General features: G+C 44.5%; 1 protein-coding gene across 1 annotated transcript in view; it reads left to right on the plus strand.

Moving 5' to 3' along the window:
• SFMBT2 (Scm-like with four mbt domains 2) overlaps positions 1 to 17,406 on the plus strand; it is a 95,925-nt gene that overhangs the window by 1,122 nt on the left and 77,397 nt on the right. Inside the window, exons 2-3 of the mRNA XM_010150109.1 lie at positions 4,892 to 4,986; positions 7,642 to 7,882. Of these exons, the coding sequence (XP_010148411.1) occupies positions 4,892 to 4,986; positions 7,642 to 7,882 (336 nt within the window). The remainder of the gene's footprint in view (positions 1 to 4,891; positions 4,987 to 7,641; positions 7,883 to 17,406) is intronic.

Below are 17,406 nucleotides of genomic sequence, written 5' to 3' on the forward strand. Positions count from 1 at the left end.
AATTTAACACCCCTCAAATACAACAGTAGCAGTATTGGGGTGACTATAAAACTCTACATTTCCTTAATTGTCTTTTGCATATTTTCTCTCCAGTGGTGATGTTTGTGCTTGATTGGTCTGTGCTGTGCTTGAAGTTCTTTGCAGAGCTGTGTCTTTGCTCTGCTTTTCACTGTTCCTCCCTCAGCACCTCAGAAATTTGGCCTCCCAGTCTTTAGTTTCTTCACTTCTTGTAGGGACTCAGTGATTTTCCTATTTCCATGGACACCCCTCCTTGGAAAGCTGTGACTGGTCTGTGAATGGTTGCCACGTTCACTAGTGAGTTGGGAGGGGAAGGTTCAGCCGTGTGAAACCATGCTAGTTCAGCTATGAGCTGCAGTCCTTGCGGTGACTTTGTACGGTTTTTAGGGGTGAGGATGGGCTGTCTTGCGCAGCCTCTTGTGCAATGCAACCATCTTCTGCCCACCTTTGTCATGAAAATAATGAACAAGGGTGGCAGGTTGCCAGTGGCCACCTGGGAGGCTCTTAGCAAGCAACTGCTCATGCAGTTGAGATGGAAATGCAGGTGGTCTTTCAGGAGGTCAGAGGGATGTCCTATAAAAAATGCAAACTGGCTGTGTTGCACTGAAAACGTGTTTGAGATGTGGGGTAGTTCAGTTTGTCTTGCCACAATGCTTATAGATTCAGCTGGGCTCTTAAACTCTTGTTAGGTGGGACACAGAGAGGTGGAAACTGTCCTGTGCTGTGGGGTTGTTAGCCCAGCCAAAGTTTTGGGATTTTTCCATAGTATATGCAGTGGTTCTGGTTGTTTCAGATGGCTTCAGAGGGAAACTGGACATGCTTGTGGAAGAAAGGTGCATTGTACTACCCGCTTAGAAACCATGTTTGTCTCAAGGAAACCCCTAAACCAGAAATAGTTGGATGGTGGGAAATTAACTGGGGAGGAGAGGGTCATACATGGTTGCCGCCTTCTGATGGGTGTTTCTAGGCATTCAGGAGAAGGCAAAGCACCCGCAGCCTGATCTGGCCATCACTGGATCCATGGGAGAGAGGTGGGTGCCTCTAGGATGAGATTTAGTTGGCCGACGTTGGTTTTGGAATGAGAACTGGCCTGTGGTGCCTAAATTTCTGTGGGGATATGGATTTTGGTGACTCTCCCAAGGCCATGCAGGAGGTGTGTGGTTAATCAGGCTCCCCTCCCCACCCGGGTTTGGTGTGGTAACTGCTAAACCATTTCAGCTCTCTGTTCCCTTGCAAAGTCATGAATGTATCTGTGCACTATAAATAAGGCGGTTAAGCAATTTGCCACAAATATGTTCTCCTTCAGTGAAGCCTGGGAAAAATCTGTGCTTCTGGTGCCACAGGTTTCGTGTCTTTTATCCCCTTTATTTCCCATAGCCAAACATCCCAGGAGGCTGGTAACAGCTGGAACAGTTGCATTTTTATAGTGTCAGTGCATGAGCACTTTAAAGCCATTGAGTGGCTCACAGATAATGATTTTATTTGCCATCCTGGGCTTGTTTATACATCACCGTATTGTAGGCTAGCCAGCCTTGACTCTTTCATTAAGAAAGAGCACTGGGCCTAAGTACCAATAATTGGAAAGAGAGCTGATATGTAAAATAGGCCTACCGCCAAATTTGTCATCTTGCAGGGAGCTCTGTGAACTGCTGGCACCTGGGGTTTTCCAGTTCTCCAGCAGAGCCAGGACTTTGTTCTTGGAGCGTGTGACCAGATCGGCTTTGTGATAATCGCTTCTCAAGTGGGCACAATCATCGTTGCCGTGTATTAAGAGAGACTTTGCATTTCTCTATCTGCGTTTTAATCGGCGGATCTCCAGGCAATTGAGAGAGGTCGGCAAGAGGTGTCCTCTGCTCCTCAGCAGTAGGGCTCTTCTGATGGATGAGAAGATTTGTGTATGGTCCTGTTATGTGCAGGAATGGGGTTGGGTCCTTTGGGCTGGTCTCATCGCTGGGTCACGCTGCCTCTGCTCTGGATGCCCCCCTGTCAGATTCCTAGAAGCGAACAAAGTCCGTTAAAAAAAAACATTTTGGAAACTTACAGTCCCTTCAAAATCTTTGTGATAAAACAAAGCAAAAGAAAACACTGATGCTGTGATAAATGAGTACTCTGACATTATTTTTACAGACCTTGTAAAAGTAATTTCCTGATAAAGTCTGCAGATAAAACACATTAGAGGAGTTAGAGAGAAATGAACTGACAGGGAGGGAAGGCTGCAGCTCTCATACTGCCTCGCCCAGGGTCTTGAAGCCTCTCTATTTGGGTTTAGAAAGGAGAGATCTGGGTGATTTTTTTTTTTTTCAAACAGGTGCTGTTCTGAGTTTAGCTGTGAAGCATGTGAATGAACATGCCGTGGGGCCAGTCAGTCTCTCTGTGTTAACACGTGACAGGGTAGGTCATGGGTAAAAGTAGTATGAAGCACAGAAGGACTTACTGCATCCATAACTAACATCTGTAACACTAACATAATTAATATGTGTTACCAAATTGTGGAGAAGATTTTGCCATCCTGGTGATATTGCTCCCTGCAAGGGCTAGACATTATATATGGTATTGCCTAAAAATTCCTGCTTCCATGCTCTGTGCAATGACTCCTTCCCCTAAGAGTACCAAGGAAGGCTGAAAAAAGGAGGTACTTGGCCGGACTCACCCAGCAGATTAGGGTAAAAAGCAGGAATAAAACCTGAAATGGAATTATCTGAGCAGAAAAGAGCGTAGAGCTGACCTGGAAGAGTCCTGTCCATGTCAGATGGCCTTGTGTGAAGATGTCCTTGGGGTTGTTGAGCAGCCATCCCCACTCCACAAGTGCAGGTGGATGCAGAAGCAGGGAGCAGCCAGGCAGAGGGGATGCACTTCGAGCTTTTCCAGTCAGACATTGCTGGCAATTAGTGGAACTGGCGTTAGTTGTGCTCAGCGTAGAACGTTGCTTAAGCATCAGAGTAATTTGAAGCCTGGGATGGATAGCCATATCTGCCCATCTACTCATGGACTAAGATACTTTATTTTAGAGGCTCAGCCTTTGAAATCTCTGAACCTGACTCTTTAAAACATTAACTCTGCAGGGTTGCAGACATTGAGGCTAAAAAATTTCCCTGATCATCTAAGCTGCCTGCCTGCATGATAGACGTGAAGGGAACTCATAGCACTTTTTGCACAAAGCTCCTAGTTTGTGGTTAAGCTGTGGCTTATCGCTCAATCAAGAATGAACAAACCCCTCATTTTGGGTCAAATATCTCAGAGGCAGCTTCTGTGCCTGGAGGTTTGTGCAATGATTGCAAGAAACAAAACAAGGCCTATCCATTATTCTACATGGAAGCAGTCTGTTTTCAGGCTGTAATCATGGGGTTGGGTTATTTCTTGTCTTGCTGAGTTGAAAAGTCATCTGGTAGCCACTTTATCATGGGAGTAAATGTTGATTTACATCTTCATATTTAAGCAGGTTAATTGAGTTTAAGGCAAGGTGTCAGACTTTAAACTGGATGCAGCAGTGTGCAAAGTGTTTAACAGTGATGACAGCTCAGTGCTCCTCTCTGAACTCCCAGGCAAACCTTTACCCTCCACCAGCTCTGTCTCAAAAACCCAATTCTGATCCAGTTTTTTTCTCTTTGCTGGCTCCATAGACAGCAAATGTCTGGCTCCGTAGATAGCAAATAAAACCTATGTCTTCCCCTTTTAATAATGAGAGATTCCCATTGCACAACATAATTTTCTGGTCCTGAAAATTGGCGACCTGTAGCAATAATTGCAATAAATTAACCCTGCCGTTTTCTTCATAAAACTGTCTGGGGAGGTTTCTTAATTCAGTTTGTCATGAGTCACTTTAATTACATCATGACCATGCTGATGAATGTTTGGGCAGGTAAGGGTCTTACAGAGTTTGCCTGATAAATGCTTATTGCAAAGAGCTCATTGCTAGACAGTAAATATTTTTGCTCTGGGGATGAAACTGGGATGGCAAGATTGCTTGGGAGCAAAATGAAAACAATCAGATTTGGCTGATTTTCTGTAAGTGAAAGAAGATTTATTTTTAATTATTGCTGTGTGTGTTTCTGCAATGGTTTGAGGTCTCAGCTCTGCTCTACTCAGTGCGGTTATAAAAAAAAGTAAAATAAAGACTATTAATGTCAAGTTCTTCACTGTGGGGTAGGAGTAGGTGATGCGGATGGGGGAGGCATGATGCAGAGCCCCAAATCTGAAATGGGGCAAGGGCCAGTGCAGGGAGCAAGAAGGCAGTAATGGTCTGGTGAGGTGTGCTTGGGGGATTTGGGGGAATGCAGCTGTAGCCTTGAGGGAAGAGGGAGGCATGGAGACCTTGGCTGAGATTTCTTAGTGGAGGGATGCTGAGGAAGGAGCGAAGGGCTTGCAGGACTGAAACAGAGGCACCCTAGCCCCAAAGGTTGGAGTGTTTGCTCTGCACACTGCTCAGCCAAGGGAAGCAACTTCTAATGCTATTACCAGGGCACTGCTGTAATTAACAGTACTGGGTGACCCCATGTTGGGGCATGAGCAAGGCCATTGTCCCTTGTGATAGCAGACAAGCAGCCACCTCACTTGCAGCAGGAGAGATGCCAAATACAAAACGCAAGAGCACAAGTGCCTGTGGCAGTATGAGGGGTTTGTTCCCCCACTGCTGTGAAAGCAGAGTAATTTCTGATCTCAGCGTATTGGCTGCTAAAGTCCCAAACTCTGCTGGAAGCGCAGTAAGAGCCAGTCAAACTGGATAAAGACAGATCTTTAAAATGAGCTTTCTGTTTTTCCTTGTGTCAATGTTTATACTGGTTGCTATTCTCACCCTGAACTCTTTGCCACAACTTTTGCCTTCTTTGGCTGTGTTATAGGCTGTTTTTTTTTTTTCTTTTTTACTTTTGAGCAGATGAGGGATCCAGCATTGAGGACGCAGACTTCAACTGGGACGAGTTTCTGGAGGAAACAGGAGCTAGTGCTGCTCCCCACACCTCCTTCAAACACGTACGTGCTTCGTCTGAGCCTTGCGGCTGTTGCGCGCGTTCCCTCTCTTGGCTTTCAGGGGGTCCCCGGAGAGATGAAGTGGGGTCTGACCACTCTGGGGAGAAATCTTCCATCCATGCACATGGGAATAGCACCCCAGATGGTTTTAGGTGACCTTGGCATGTTTGCAGTCACAGCTCAGAGCGCTGTGTCTATGCCTCTTCCTTATCCTCTGCCTTTGGTTCCAATTTTCCATTTTTGAGGGCTTGTATTGGTCTCCTTCTGCTTATGATGCACTTTTTTTTTTGTCTTCAGCAATTTTTCCTTCTTCATTAGTTGTCCATCGCAGCCTGTAGAGATTCCTCTCACAAAAGTGCCTTATTTCTCAAAGCTGTCCTCTTAATGTGTGACTTACTGTCTAGCAGCGTCACTCAGCGCTAGAGTCCAGCATGGCCTGTAGGAAACCATCTCTCAGCCTCCTGCCTGGAGATGCTGTTTCAGGAGTGTGAGAACCAGGTACTTGGGTAGGTGATGCTTTTCCTGGATGAACATGGATCATATAGGCAGCCATGGTCGTTACAGCATCGTCTGTGGCTCCGGTCTGTGCGCGTGCAAGTAGTATTTGAAGTTTCTGAAATCTTAACTGATGAAGAATATCAGAGCATGGTTTGAAGGAAGGACTGTCTCCAAGCGGAGCCCACCACAGCTGAGGATATTGTTGTTTGGGACCAGCTTCTGCATCCACCACCGGTTGTTTAACCTCTTCCGTTCAGCTCCATGTGTGTGATGTCACGTGGGGACATGGGACAGAAATTAAGCTGATGTAGGAGTTCTTCATCACAGTCAAGGGTGTGCACGCCTGACCACATTGGTGGATTTCACCAGGATGCCTTTGTCATTCACCTACAAGAGTGTGCTGTCAGACAGGACCTCCTGGGAAGGTGTTTTGATGCCTTCAACCGAGTCAAGCCACCACAAATCATGGTGGTTCTCTGTCCTCAGCAGCAAGTCCCGTAAGGATAGACCTTCTCATCCTCCTACCATGGGTTGAAGGTAGCAGCCTGTTCTGCTGCAGCTGCTCATCAGTTGTGCTGGCTCTTCTCCCATCTTCACTTGGCTGGTCTGCATGCTCTGGAGGATGGGGACATCTTCGTCAGGAAGAGAGGGGTTTTACCTGGGATGCTCCGGGTTGCCTTACACAGAGTCTGCTGGCAGAGGTGTCCTTTGGGAGCGGTGTAGTTGTGCTGCAGTGAGAAGGAAGCTTTCCTGAAGAACCTGTTGCTACTTTAAGGCAAATCTTTGTTTGGATGACTGCTGTCATGCCATTAAACCACCTTTGTCTCTAGGTGATTTCTTGGCTTGTTTTGAAGGGATAAGGAACTGCAGTGATGAAAAAAACTCTCTTCTGTCTACAGCTGAAAAAATACAATCCTCCATTCCTTATTTTCCTTCCATTTTAACAACAGTGGAGTATTGCAGGATGAAGGACCATAATTCTCTATACCAGAGAATCAAAGGGCAATGCTTATTGTAGAACTTGTCCTTGATCCAGCAGCTCTTTGGAGAGAGCATCTTGTTGCAGGTTTCTGCTCCAGGCCTGAACCCAAATATCATATGCAGGTGAAAGTTTTGTTTTTCATGAAGACCTTAAGGGTGCTTTTAGGTCCATGGAGATGCCAGCCTCATCCTGCTGATGGTGCTGGTTGCAGGATCTTTTAGCATTTCAATCCTGGGACTGTTGATGTGGGAAAACTTAATGCTGGGAACAGTCCTTGATGACTATGCTTCACAACCTGAAACTTGATCCTCAAAAAACCCTGGGTTGGCCAGGAACCTGAAAGTCAGCAGAGAAGATCACATTATCTGCCTGATTCCACTTTTCATGTGATTTCCAGTCACAAGTCCCTTGCCTCCAGAATACCACTGTGGTCTTTACTTACGGTGAGCCCAAGGAGAAAAACTACAAATGAACGTGTATCCTGGATTATTTATGAGGACCCTTAGCATCACAAGACCTAAGATCCTATCTTATGACTAAGTAAAGTATTAAATGTCACAGGACACCTTCAATCCTAAATGATCTCCAATTGTCCCTTACAACCTCAATTACTCTGTGACTCTGTGGTATGAGTGAGGGAGTGCTGCTGATATGCCAGAGGAGTTTTTCCTCTGCAGTTTGGCATCCCCAAGTCTATGAATTCCTCAGCTGGGCAAGTGGACCATATTGTGTTTATCTTTGTGAGTAAAAGAGGCATTTTAACCTGTCATTTAAATGAGAAGTTAATCAGAGACAGGCTTAAACCAGATTTATACTCGCGGTGGTTTCGGGAGGAGATAAAGTACTAAAAAACCTGTAAGAACCTTCCTTAAGCATCTCATAGGGAGTAAGAGGCTGCATTTTGGATGGTCTTCTGAAGACAAGGCTGGCACCTGAACCAGTGGACTGTCATCCACCTCGTCTTTATCAAGAACAGCTAGAGTCGTCCCATGGCTGTAGCCATTATGATGTACCTAGAGCAGGACCTAGTGTGTGACAGAAGTCCCTGCAGTGTCCTATCCTAACTCGTGTCCTATCCTAGAGCTGCTCTTTAATGGCAGTATTATCTTGCTTAGCTGGGGAGGTGTTCTCCCTGTAAAGAAAAAAGAAGTAACACCATGCCTTTCTCATTTTGTAAGGTTGAAATCAGCCTTCAAAGCAGTTTCCAACCAGGAATGAAATTAGAAGTGGCCAACAAGAGCAATCCGGACACATACTGGGTGGCTACGATCATTACAACATGTGGACAGCTCTTACTGCTTCGTTACTGTGGCTATGGAGACGACCGCAGGGCGGATTTCTGGTGTGACGTGATGACGGCAGATCTTCACCCCGTTGGCTGGTGTACGCAGAATAACAAGGTCCTGATGCCTCCAGATGGTGAGTTCTGTGTGTTGTGTTAGGGTCGTGGTTTAGTATGGGGCTGGTGGTTGACCTGCAGACTGGCAGTCTATCCGGAATGGGTGCTCCGGATCCTCAACTTGTGTTGGGTGATGCGGTCAGGGTCAGGTCCCCATGGGTGAAAGGGGGATTCAGTTTGCCAGTCGGCCTCTAGCAAAGGCGCTTTTGCTCTAGTTGGTAACAACAGAAGGCGCTTCTGTAGGAAGCTGTCTTAACAAGGAAACTTACTGCTGAATTGCAAAGCTGTGATTTTCAGTTAGAGGAGAAAATTGTCCTGTTCTTGTAGGAAGGAGGCATGAAATTCAGTAAGAATAAACTAAAATAAGCAAGATCAGTTTGAGTGTAACCAAAACCACAAGTTGGCTTGTGCACTCAAGTGACTTTGCCTGAAAGTTTTAAACCTTCCATTGGCAGTTCCTTGCAACTTTTAATGCCGATGGTAGATACACACCATTAAAGATAGCAAAATTTGGTCATCCTAGGTTCAGGCAAGTCCTGATTATCAGCTCTTAGGTGCAAAAAAGCTGATGCAAGAGCTGTGGATTACTGAGTGGCCCATGTGGAACAATTTGCTAATAATACATTTTGAGCCCCATTGTTAAGAAAAATGTGAGTTTTTTTGGCTGGGTACAGCAATGGAACAGCTGTGTATCCTTATCACTACATAGTTCTGAACAGAGGTGTACTTGTCACTGCTACTTATACGTATTCCTGCCATGTATCCCATTTGTTCTGGACCAGGGGAAGAAGAGATTAATGTTTAGCCTTCAGCTTGCGCATGCACTTAAGAAATGGCCCATTTAAGAATTCTGCCACTGAAGTTAATTCTTTTACTTTCTGTTTCATGTGGCCATTGAAAAAAGTGTATGTGTCATGCGTGATTTCTCCTGGTGTACGTGTTGCCAGACCTCCCACTGAAGTGAGCTGTAGACACGGTCTTTGATTCAGAGCTGACATTCTTGCCCTGCGTATGCCGAACTCTGAGCTGAACTTATGATTTTGTTCTGGTCTGTGTCTTTTGAATAAACAGGGGACTGATTGCTTAAAAAAAGAATTCTTGAAGCCAAACATGGTTGAGAAATCTGTTGGTTTAGCACTACTGAGTCAAGCTGATGTGAGTGGGGTTAGGTATTTTATTTTACTGGTCTCTTAAACTACCTTTTATTACGTGGATTATAATCAGTGTTACCAGAAAGGTGTATAGTGCTGTAAACTAAATCTCAAAATGCCAGGGTCGAGAGGTAAGAGATCTTATTGACTGTTGTAATAGAAAATAATGATTGTTTTATAACTGGAGGCAACTGCTTTTCATGGAAATGTTGGAATCTGCTTTTTGGGTTGTGGCCACTTCGGGTGAGTTGTCTTGCTTGAATGACGGCAAATGTGCAGTGCGTCATACCTCCTTTCTTCTCTGGCTGAGTGATGTAACTGTATGGTAGCGTCTTAAATATGGGCAACTGCCCTGTTTTGGTGTCCCTCCCCCATGTTCTCAGTGAATAAACTCTACTGAATACGTCTTAGTATAGTTTTCAAAAAGAATAAATTAAATGCGTGGGTTGTAATTTCAGAAGAGATTGAAGCGTTTAAGAGCTTGAGTTGTGTTTTGGAATGAGGCCTCTAATATACCCAGGAGGATTTGAGCCCTCAGGACTTCTCTCACTGGGAAATCCTGTATGTGCTCATAAATCACAGATCTCCTCTGGGTGTTTGCCCCCAGGGTTCAGCCTGTGGTCAGAGGTGGGTTTTCAAAAAATCACGGCTCTCAGTGGGACGCCACAGGGAGGAAGCTGAATTTGCAAGCGTGACGCTTGTTTTCCGTAGGGAGAACTGAGCTCTGACCAGCTTTTAAAAGTAGTTTGTGAGGACTAGAATAACTGTATGCAAAATCACAGATCTCCTCTGGGTGTTTGCCCCCAGGGTTCAGCCTGTGGTCAGAGGTGGGTTTTCAAAAAATCACGGCTCTCAGTGGGACGCCACAGGGAGGAAGCTGAATTTGCAAGCGTGACGCTTGTTTTCCGTAGGGAGAACTGAGCTCTGACCAGCTTTTAAAAGTAGTTTGTGAGGACTAGAATAACTGTATGCAGTTTGTGGAGTTTGTCCCGTGCTTAATTGCTTTGCTGATCAGTGACTGTATCTTAACGAGCCAAACTTCATTGCAGTGCAGAGAGGTCTGTCTGGTGAAGCTTACGGGATCGGATCTTGCATTGGCAAAAGAGAAAGTGGTGTTGTCTGTGAACCCCATGGAGGTGTTGATAGGAGGAAGATCATTAAAAAAAAAAAATATGGCCAGGGCCAGTTACCTGTCATTAGGGTTTGCTTTTAATCAGGAGCTGAAGGCTTGGGTTAAAAAGCAGATCTGCCAAGAAGGACTTGTTTAACGGGCAGAATACCAGCACTGGGACAATGCTTTGTTTCTGCTTACGAATCAGATTGGGCTGATCAGTGCTCGTCTTACAAATGTGATGCCACAGAAGAATGGTACAGAGTGATAGGACAAAGAATTTCATTAGATGGGGGAGAGATGTGAAAGAACGGGCTGGTTCAGTTTAGGAAATCAATAGGGCTTGATTTAATGTTCAGCGCACACACAGCTTTTAAGGGGTGGCTGCCAAATAATTATTGTTTATGATCCCAATAGGAGGAAGTAATTTAATTTACGGACTGTTACATGATTATTTATTGGGTGACGTTAGTGTTGCATCATTGTGTCTGCGAGTATAATGTCAAGTCATGTTATGTCCTCCCATGACATTATGGTGCAGCGCACCGGAGTAGGACTGCTCAAGCCAAGTACTTGCGTGTGCAATAAAATGTATTGGCTTGTGAAAGGACGGTGTGAGTGTGTGTGTGCCTGTAAGCTTCACCCTCCACCCCCTCCTTCCCTGCAGGAAATCAAAGGAGTAAAATTGTAGTTACTTCAAGCTTTGCCATTAATTATATTTTTCTCATTACAAATCGGTGTGTAATTTGAATTGCAAACTCAACTATCCTGGCAGAATAGATCTGTTTACCATTCAAAGCAAAATGAAAATTATTTAAATTAGTTAATATAGAACTCATTTGAATGAATCGGATGTTTATTCATGAACTAGCTGAGGCAAGTGTGAAGCTGTCCTTATGGTCTGTAGCTTTGGCACTGATCAGCTCTAAAGTCACGTCCTGGGACAGAGATTTCTTTTTTTTTATTGCATATTAGCTGTGGTGTAGAGCAGTGGGTAGCTACTGCCTGATGGAGCTGAGTGTGAAATTTTCATCCTTTCTGACGATGCCCCTCAGCAATTGTAATTCAGATGAGGAAGGACAACCTGTTTCAAAGTTCATTGGCAGCGGCAGGACTGTGTTTGTATGGTAGGATTTGGTTTCTGTACTATAGGAGTGGGACGTGACATAGATTTTCCAGCAGTTAGTTAAAATTTATCCCTGCTATTAGCCTGCGTGGAAACAGGGACAGCTTTTATCCCCTCCTATGTCTTAATCAAGCACTGTCCTCCTCCTCCTCAGTACAAAGCTGATGTGGTTGTTTTCCAACATCCTCCATCCCTTGGGATGTTTTACCCATTGAGCATTAAAAATTAAAGTCTAACTGAACTTTCCCTCACAAGCAATTCCTTTACCTGTGAAAGGAAAAGAGATCTCCTGCCTCCTTTAGCCTGTTATTTCCATGTGCTGTTTTCCTTTGTTGATGGTTCATGAACACATTTACCATCGAGTAGAAGAGCAGCGTGGAGAACCTGACAAGCGTAGTAGCTAAATTATGCATTGTGAACCACACAGAGAGCAGGAACGTCTTTTGATTGACACTTGGGTGTTTTTGTACAGATTGCAGATTTACAGCTGAGCCAACAGAGCCGAATCTCTCCTGGCACTATCTTAATGCATTCTGGGATGCGCTAAAGACACTGGACGACAAGATTATTGTGTACACTTGTAATTGCCGTGGTGGTTCTGCTTTAATGTTATTGACAGATGGAAATTCAAAGAGGGCATTTTTGTGTGCAGATTTGTGCAGTGAACTTGACTGCTCGCCGTGTAAACCAGAAGACAGAGGAGGCTGGAGATGTAAAGTAATAGTGTGGAGAGAACCAAGTCTATATTTTGATTTTACAATGAGTTGGTACAGATGGGAAGAGGTCTGAACACCATCTATACCTGGATTTTGTGATCAAGATGATCAGTCGTACTGCCATTATAGGTAGGAAAGCAGCCTTCACTTCTCTGTTACACCAACATATGGAAGATGAGTGCTGAAATGACCCATCCTGGGGTGAAGCGTCTCCCTCATGAATGGTGCTGAGCTTGATCAAGTGAAATAGGCCACTAAGAGTGGTGGGCATAAGGCATTTTACCTGCCCAGACTTTCTGCGTAGGCAAACATCATCATTTATTCACTATTTGAAACAGATCTTTGTGTTTCACTCATGTCAGTTTAAGTTTTACCCTCGATCCAGGCCAAAGAAGGGGGATTTCACTCGGATTCTAAGCTCTGGATCTGATTCTGGGCAGGGTATGGATGAAAAAGGAACTAAAACTTGTGCCATAGCAAACCAGGTTGTCTTCAAATAACTTTTCTGCAGAGTCAAAGGCTGGTCTGACGTGTTTCACAGCCATGAATAGATAGATTGAAGAAGTTAACTTTGAGCCAACTTTTCCATTTTGTTAGTGCTCAGGTGAAATCATCAATGGATGTGGTGGTTAGAACAGGTGCTGGGGCTGGGCTACAGCAGAAAGTGGTGGGATTGAGAGAAAATGGGACGCAGGCTGGGAACATGAACAGTAAGGGGAGATGGTGGGACAGCACCACAGAGAAGAGCAAGCCTTGAGCAGTCACTTTCTGCTTGGGGTGGGTTTTTGGTTCAAGATTCCCTAGGTGCCCAGACCTTTTGAGGTGTACAGCTGGGCGTGGTGGTGGAGATGAGGCCCATACGCTTGACTTCCAGCATCGTTCTTGGAGGTCACTTGTGTTCACAAACCTTGTCCACAGGTTCCTCAGAGAGTGACACAGAGATAAGATTTCTGAAAATAGATGAGGGCCTCCAGAGCTTCTAAGAAAATGTGATCATGGATGTTCGGTTTGTTTTTTGTTTGGTGTGTTTTTTTTTTTTTTTTTAAACTGAAGCCAACTTTCCCCTGGTAATCTCATTCCAGAGGAAATAAAACTTAAACCATGCCTGCAGGTCTGTGATTACAGTGCAGGAAGAGGGATCAGATGGGCAGGGTGGATTTCTCTCTTTATCTTTGTGAGGGGTTGGCTCGCCTCCACTGACTCACCTGAGATGAGTTTGCTTTTCTGCTGTTATAACTGAAAGTAGATCTGGCCCCGGTTTAGCTCCTTCACTGAAGGCTCACCTGAAATATTACTTCCTAAGAGCTTGAGGCTGGAGAAAATCAGTAAGCATTCACTGAGCTTATGCAGTTTTACATCAGCTAAGATCTGGACCCTCGAGCCAAGTAAAATGAAACTCTGAAATCTTCTTTGGCAGGTTGTATTGTCAAGGACTGTGGATATTTCTGTAGGATATTGATTTTTTTAGTTTATATCTTCTTTGCCCAATCATTATCCTCTTATTCCATCAAAACCAAGTTTAGACTAACCTAATGTAAATAGATTGCAGGATTTCTTTATTTTAAATATCGCAAATGGCTCCTAGTACAGTGTTTTATGTGTGCTTTTCGAGCCGACTTTAGCAGACTATTAATTATGCAGGGATGACATTAGCATAAATAACTAGTCAGCAAATAAATGTCAATTAAATATTCTATTAGCATAGTAGGCAGCTTTATGCATTGACATAGAACATTTAGCAGATTATACTTAACGAGCATATAAAACAGAGCTTTTTTTTTTTTTCTTTCTTTGCTTTCCTCATGATGGCAGAGGGGAGGTAAAAATAATGCCAGCTTTGGCTGAAGAGCCGAGGATGTTTGGGCTGAAATTTGCCCTAGTAGGAGCCATGCCAGTTGACTTCTTTGCCTCTTGGGAGCCTACCGCAGCTGGAAATCGCCGGAGCATAACGTGGCTCAGCATCTCCCTGCCAGCCCCACGCAGCCCCCTGCAGACCTTCTCCCAAGAAGAAAATATTTTCTTCATTATAGCACCCAAGGGAGTTTTTCCTTCCCTTCCTTGACAAGACACAGATGGCTCAGTCTGGGATGTGAAAAATCAAGAGTTAGCCCATTGCTCGTGCAGCATCAGGATAATGTTGCCTTGATCAGGAAAATGGTCTTTTTGCTACTGGTTGAAACTGCAAATCTTTTGCATGTGGTGCTGGCTTTAGCTACTTTTGAAAGACTTAATGTTGCCAAGTGAGGCCCTTCTGGGGTAAACTGCGTGTATCTGGCTCCCACGTGTCTTTTGGGAATGTTGAGCTACCGTGGAAATGTGGCACAGCCTGGCCAGTGGGTTCGGCTTTGCAGAAAGTTTGAGTTGTAGACTGATCAAATGCAGAGTTTCTGAGCATCTCCAGGTCTTCTGAGCTTGAGGTCAACCTTTTCTGTGTTGGTTTTCCCTTTGACATAATTTTTCAGGTCTAGAGGCAAAGCTGTGGGGAACCTTGTATGGGTGAGATGCTGGCAGGTTTGTAAGGTGGGTTTGGGAGTAAAAATCCTGGAGATTCTGTTGTGAAACTCAAAGAAACACTGTGAGAGTGGGAAATGTGAGTGGGAAATGCTGTAGCTTTAGCTGGGACTGCTGTGAGTGATGGAGGCTATCAAGGGGGAAAAATCAATGCTTGGTTAAACATAGGTCCTTTTGTTTTAATTTTTTTGGGAGTGCATTGCAGGTGGTCCGTAGGGAATGTACCTACCATGAGGGTCCCAGCCTTGGCTTTGCAGTGATTCCTTGGTTTAGGTATATGGCCCTGGGGTACTGCTGGGCTCTCTGCTAAGGGGAAGATTTCATCAGCTGGGGTGAAGCCTTGTCATCTAGGGTCACTCTTTGTGCCCCTCTATTGAGCTTTTGGTGGAACTGATATAGAAAAGGTGTTTCTCCTGTTCATGAAAACAATATATGCAAAGCCTCTGCTTTGTTCTCATCAATACTTTCCTTTGGAAATAAGTCGTTTTTCTTCTAAAAAATGTCAGGACAGTTGTTTCTGGGATTAAATACCCAAAGTGTTGTCTTGAGTTGCAGCAGTACCTTATGGGATACATACGTGGATGCTGGTCCCTCCTTGCCCTTTTGCCTGGGTTAGACTTTCTCTCATGAGGGTCTGGTCTCTCCTTGTGGAGGGATCCCGGGATGTTTTTTCCTCAGTGCCCCGCGAGGTGCTCTTGTGCCTGGGGAATTCAGCCCTTGGTGAGGATCAGGTGTTTGAAAAACCAAAACCATGCAAGATGGTTTCGTTTTCCACTAAAAATAAAAAGCCCATAGCTTGCACATGAACTAGGCTTTGTTTATTAAAAGCAAGAAAAGAACACACTTTAATCAAAACCTAATTTTCCAGTAAGAAGCTGTTTCAGCAGAAACATATCCAGCAAGTCTAGTTTCCAGGGACAACGACATCTGCTTATGCTGTATTTATATTTATTTATTCTCACAAACAAATGGAGTAAGGGAAACAGGAGCAGGCCTGAGCAGACAGCCTGTGGTCCAGTGAGGCAGGGATGCACACAGTGACTGCGACCACCAAAACTGTGCGGGACCCTGCAGTGCCCCTAAAGCACCTGCTCAGCATCTATTTTGGGGTGCTTTTTTATTGCTGAAGATTATAGGGGGAAGTTAGATTTGGCTGGTATCCAGATTAGGTATCAACGTGATTTCTTGGGGAGGTGAAAATTTCTCTGATGCATTTGGCCCTGCACAGTCCTAATGCAAATCCTGGACTTTTTGTACACTAATGGGTGGAAAGTACTTTCGTTTGTAAGTATAACCTATCCTCGTTCCTGTACTGGACCAAGCGATATAGTCAGTAAACCTAGTAAAACAATATTACATGGTTTTACAACTAAGACTGAGGAGAACATAGCCCTGTTTACGCTAATGTGTTCGTAACCCAACTTGGAGCTTGGGTTTAATCTGTATGTTGGCTGACAGCCAAGGAAGGGTTCAAGATGGGGTTTCACTGATGGAGTGAGGTTTGATAACAAATGACTCGGACATACCAAAAGTGAATTGAATGCGCTTTCTGACTGCTTTTCCCTTTCTTGGGTGGATTGTCTCTCCTGACTTGTGTTTCCATGTACTGCTACCAGTGCATGGTGCCTTTCTCCATAAATAAATGCTGTTGCCATTCCCATAGCAGGAACATGGTAAAGCAGCAGTATGTAACCGTCCCTTTTGGGTGGTACAGGGAAGGCTGAACTATTTTAACTACAACTATCCTGTTATGACTAAAGAAGCAGCACCTTGTGTACAAGCAACAGTGGAGCTGAGGATCAGGTTTACTGCAATAAAAACTGAAAGCCTAATCCTTTTGTAAACAGTCTGGAGCGGGATGGAGGTGGGGGAAAGACAAGCAGTGATTTTTGTGGACTTTGACAAGTTATAAATATATCCTGAGTGAAACCAATAGTGTGGAGCTTTATGAAGGATTTAATGAATAAATATTTCATGCCCACATGGTGCTTCTTCAGTAACGCATGCTGTCAGTAAAAAGCAATAAACAAAGAACCTCCTTCAGGGTTTGTTTGGGCTTTTAAATTAAACTAATTTAATCAACTTTTTCAGTCAAGCTTGATATTAGTTCATTTCTGTACACAGCACTGTTCTCGGATCTGTTTGTTTTCTCCTGATACCTGTTCTCCTGTTTGGAAGATGCTTGAATATCAAAAAATGATTTGTTTCGTCCTGCTTCTGTGGTGCACATCTGGGTTCTCAAGGCAGAGAGCACAGCCTGACTTTCTCCTTATCCTACAGCTTGAGGAGTCAGCCATCCTCTGCTATCACAGCTGTAGGTGATATGGGGCCTCAGCTGAGGTTTGCATGATCCAGCAGAGATCACTTGACCATGATGTTCATTTCTGAATGCAAGCAAGCAGGCATCTTCTGCGTTTTGGAAACCTTCAGAACACAGTTTGCTGCTGCTTGAAGGACCAGAACTAGCCAGAAGTGCTCTGGAATCATGCTTCTGCAATGGATTGCTGCACAGATTTATGCAGGGAGATTGAAGTGCTCCTTCATCTCAGGCTATTGGCAGAGCTGGGACTTGGGTGTGCTAGTGCCATTGCTTTATGGCTGACTGTCACAGGAAATGGCCAGGAGGAGATCGGGATATGTATTAGCTCCGTGCTCCTTGTCTTTGCAATACTTTAAATCAGGTCCTGAGACCTGGTTTTTTCTTGGAAACAGCAGGACTGTAGCCAATTGATGCTTTCACAGCTGGACTGTGCAAGGAAAGAGCATATAAGAAACAGTAGGGAGGTAAAAGCAAGGGTGATGAGGAAGTAAAGCTAACTTTGGGAAGGCATCTGTGGGTAGGGCTGATAAATGAGCTGAGAATTTGCTTGAACTTCGATACTGATACACCTTCGCATGGGGTGATGGTGTTGAGCACAGGTGCATGAAA

This window comes from Eurypyga helias, unplaced genomic scaffold, assembly GCF_000690775.1.
Source record: "Eurypyga helias isolate BGI_N326 unplaced genomic scaffold, ASM69077v1 scaffold4954, whole genome shotgun sequence".
Lineage (NCBI taxonomy): Eukaryota > Metazoa > Chordata > Aves > Eurypygiformes > Eurypygidae > Eurypyga > Eurypyga helias.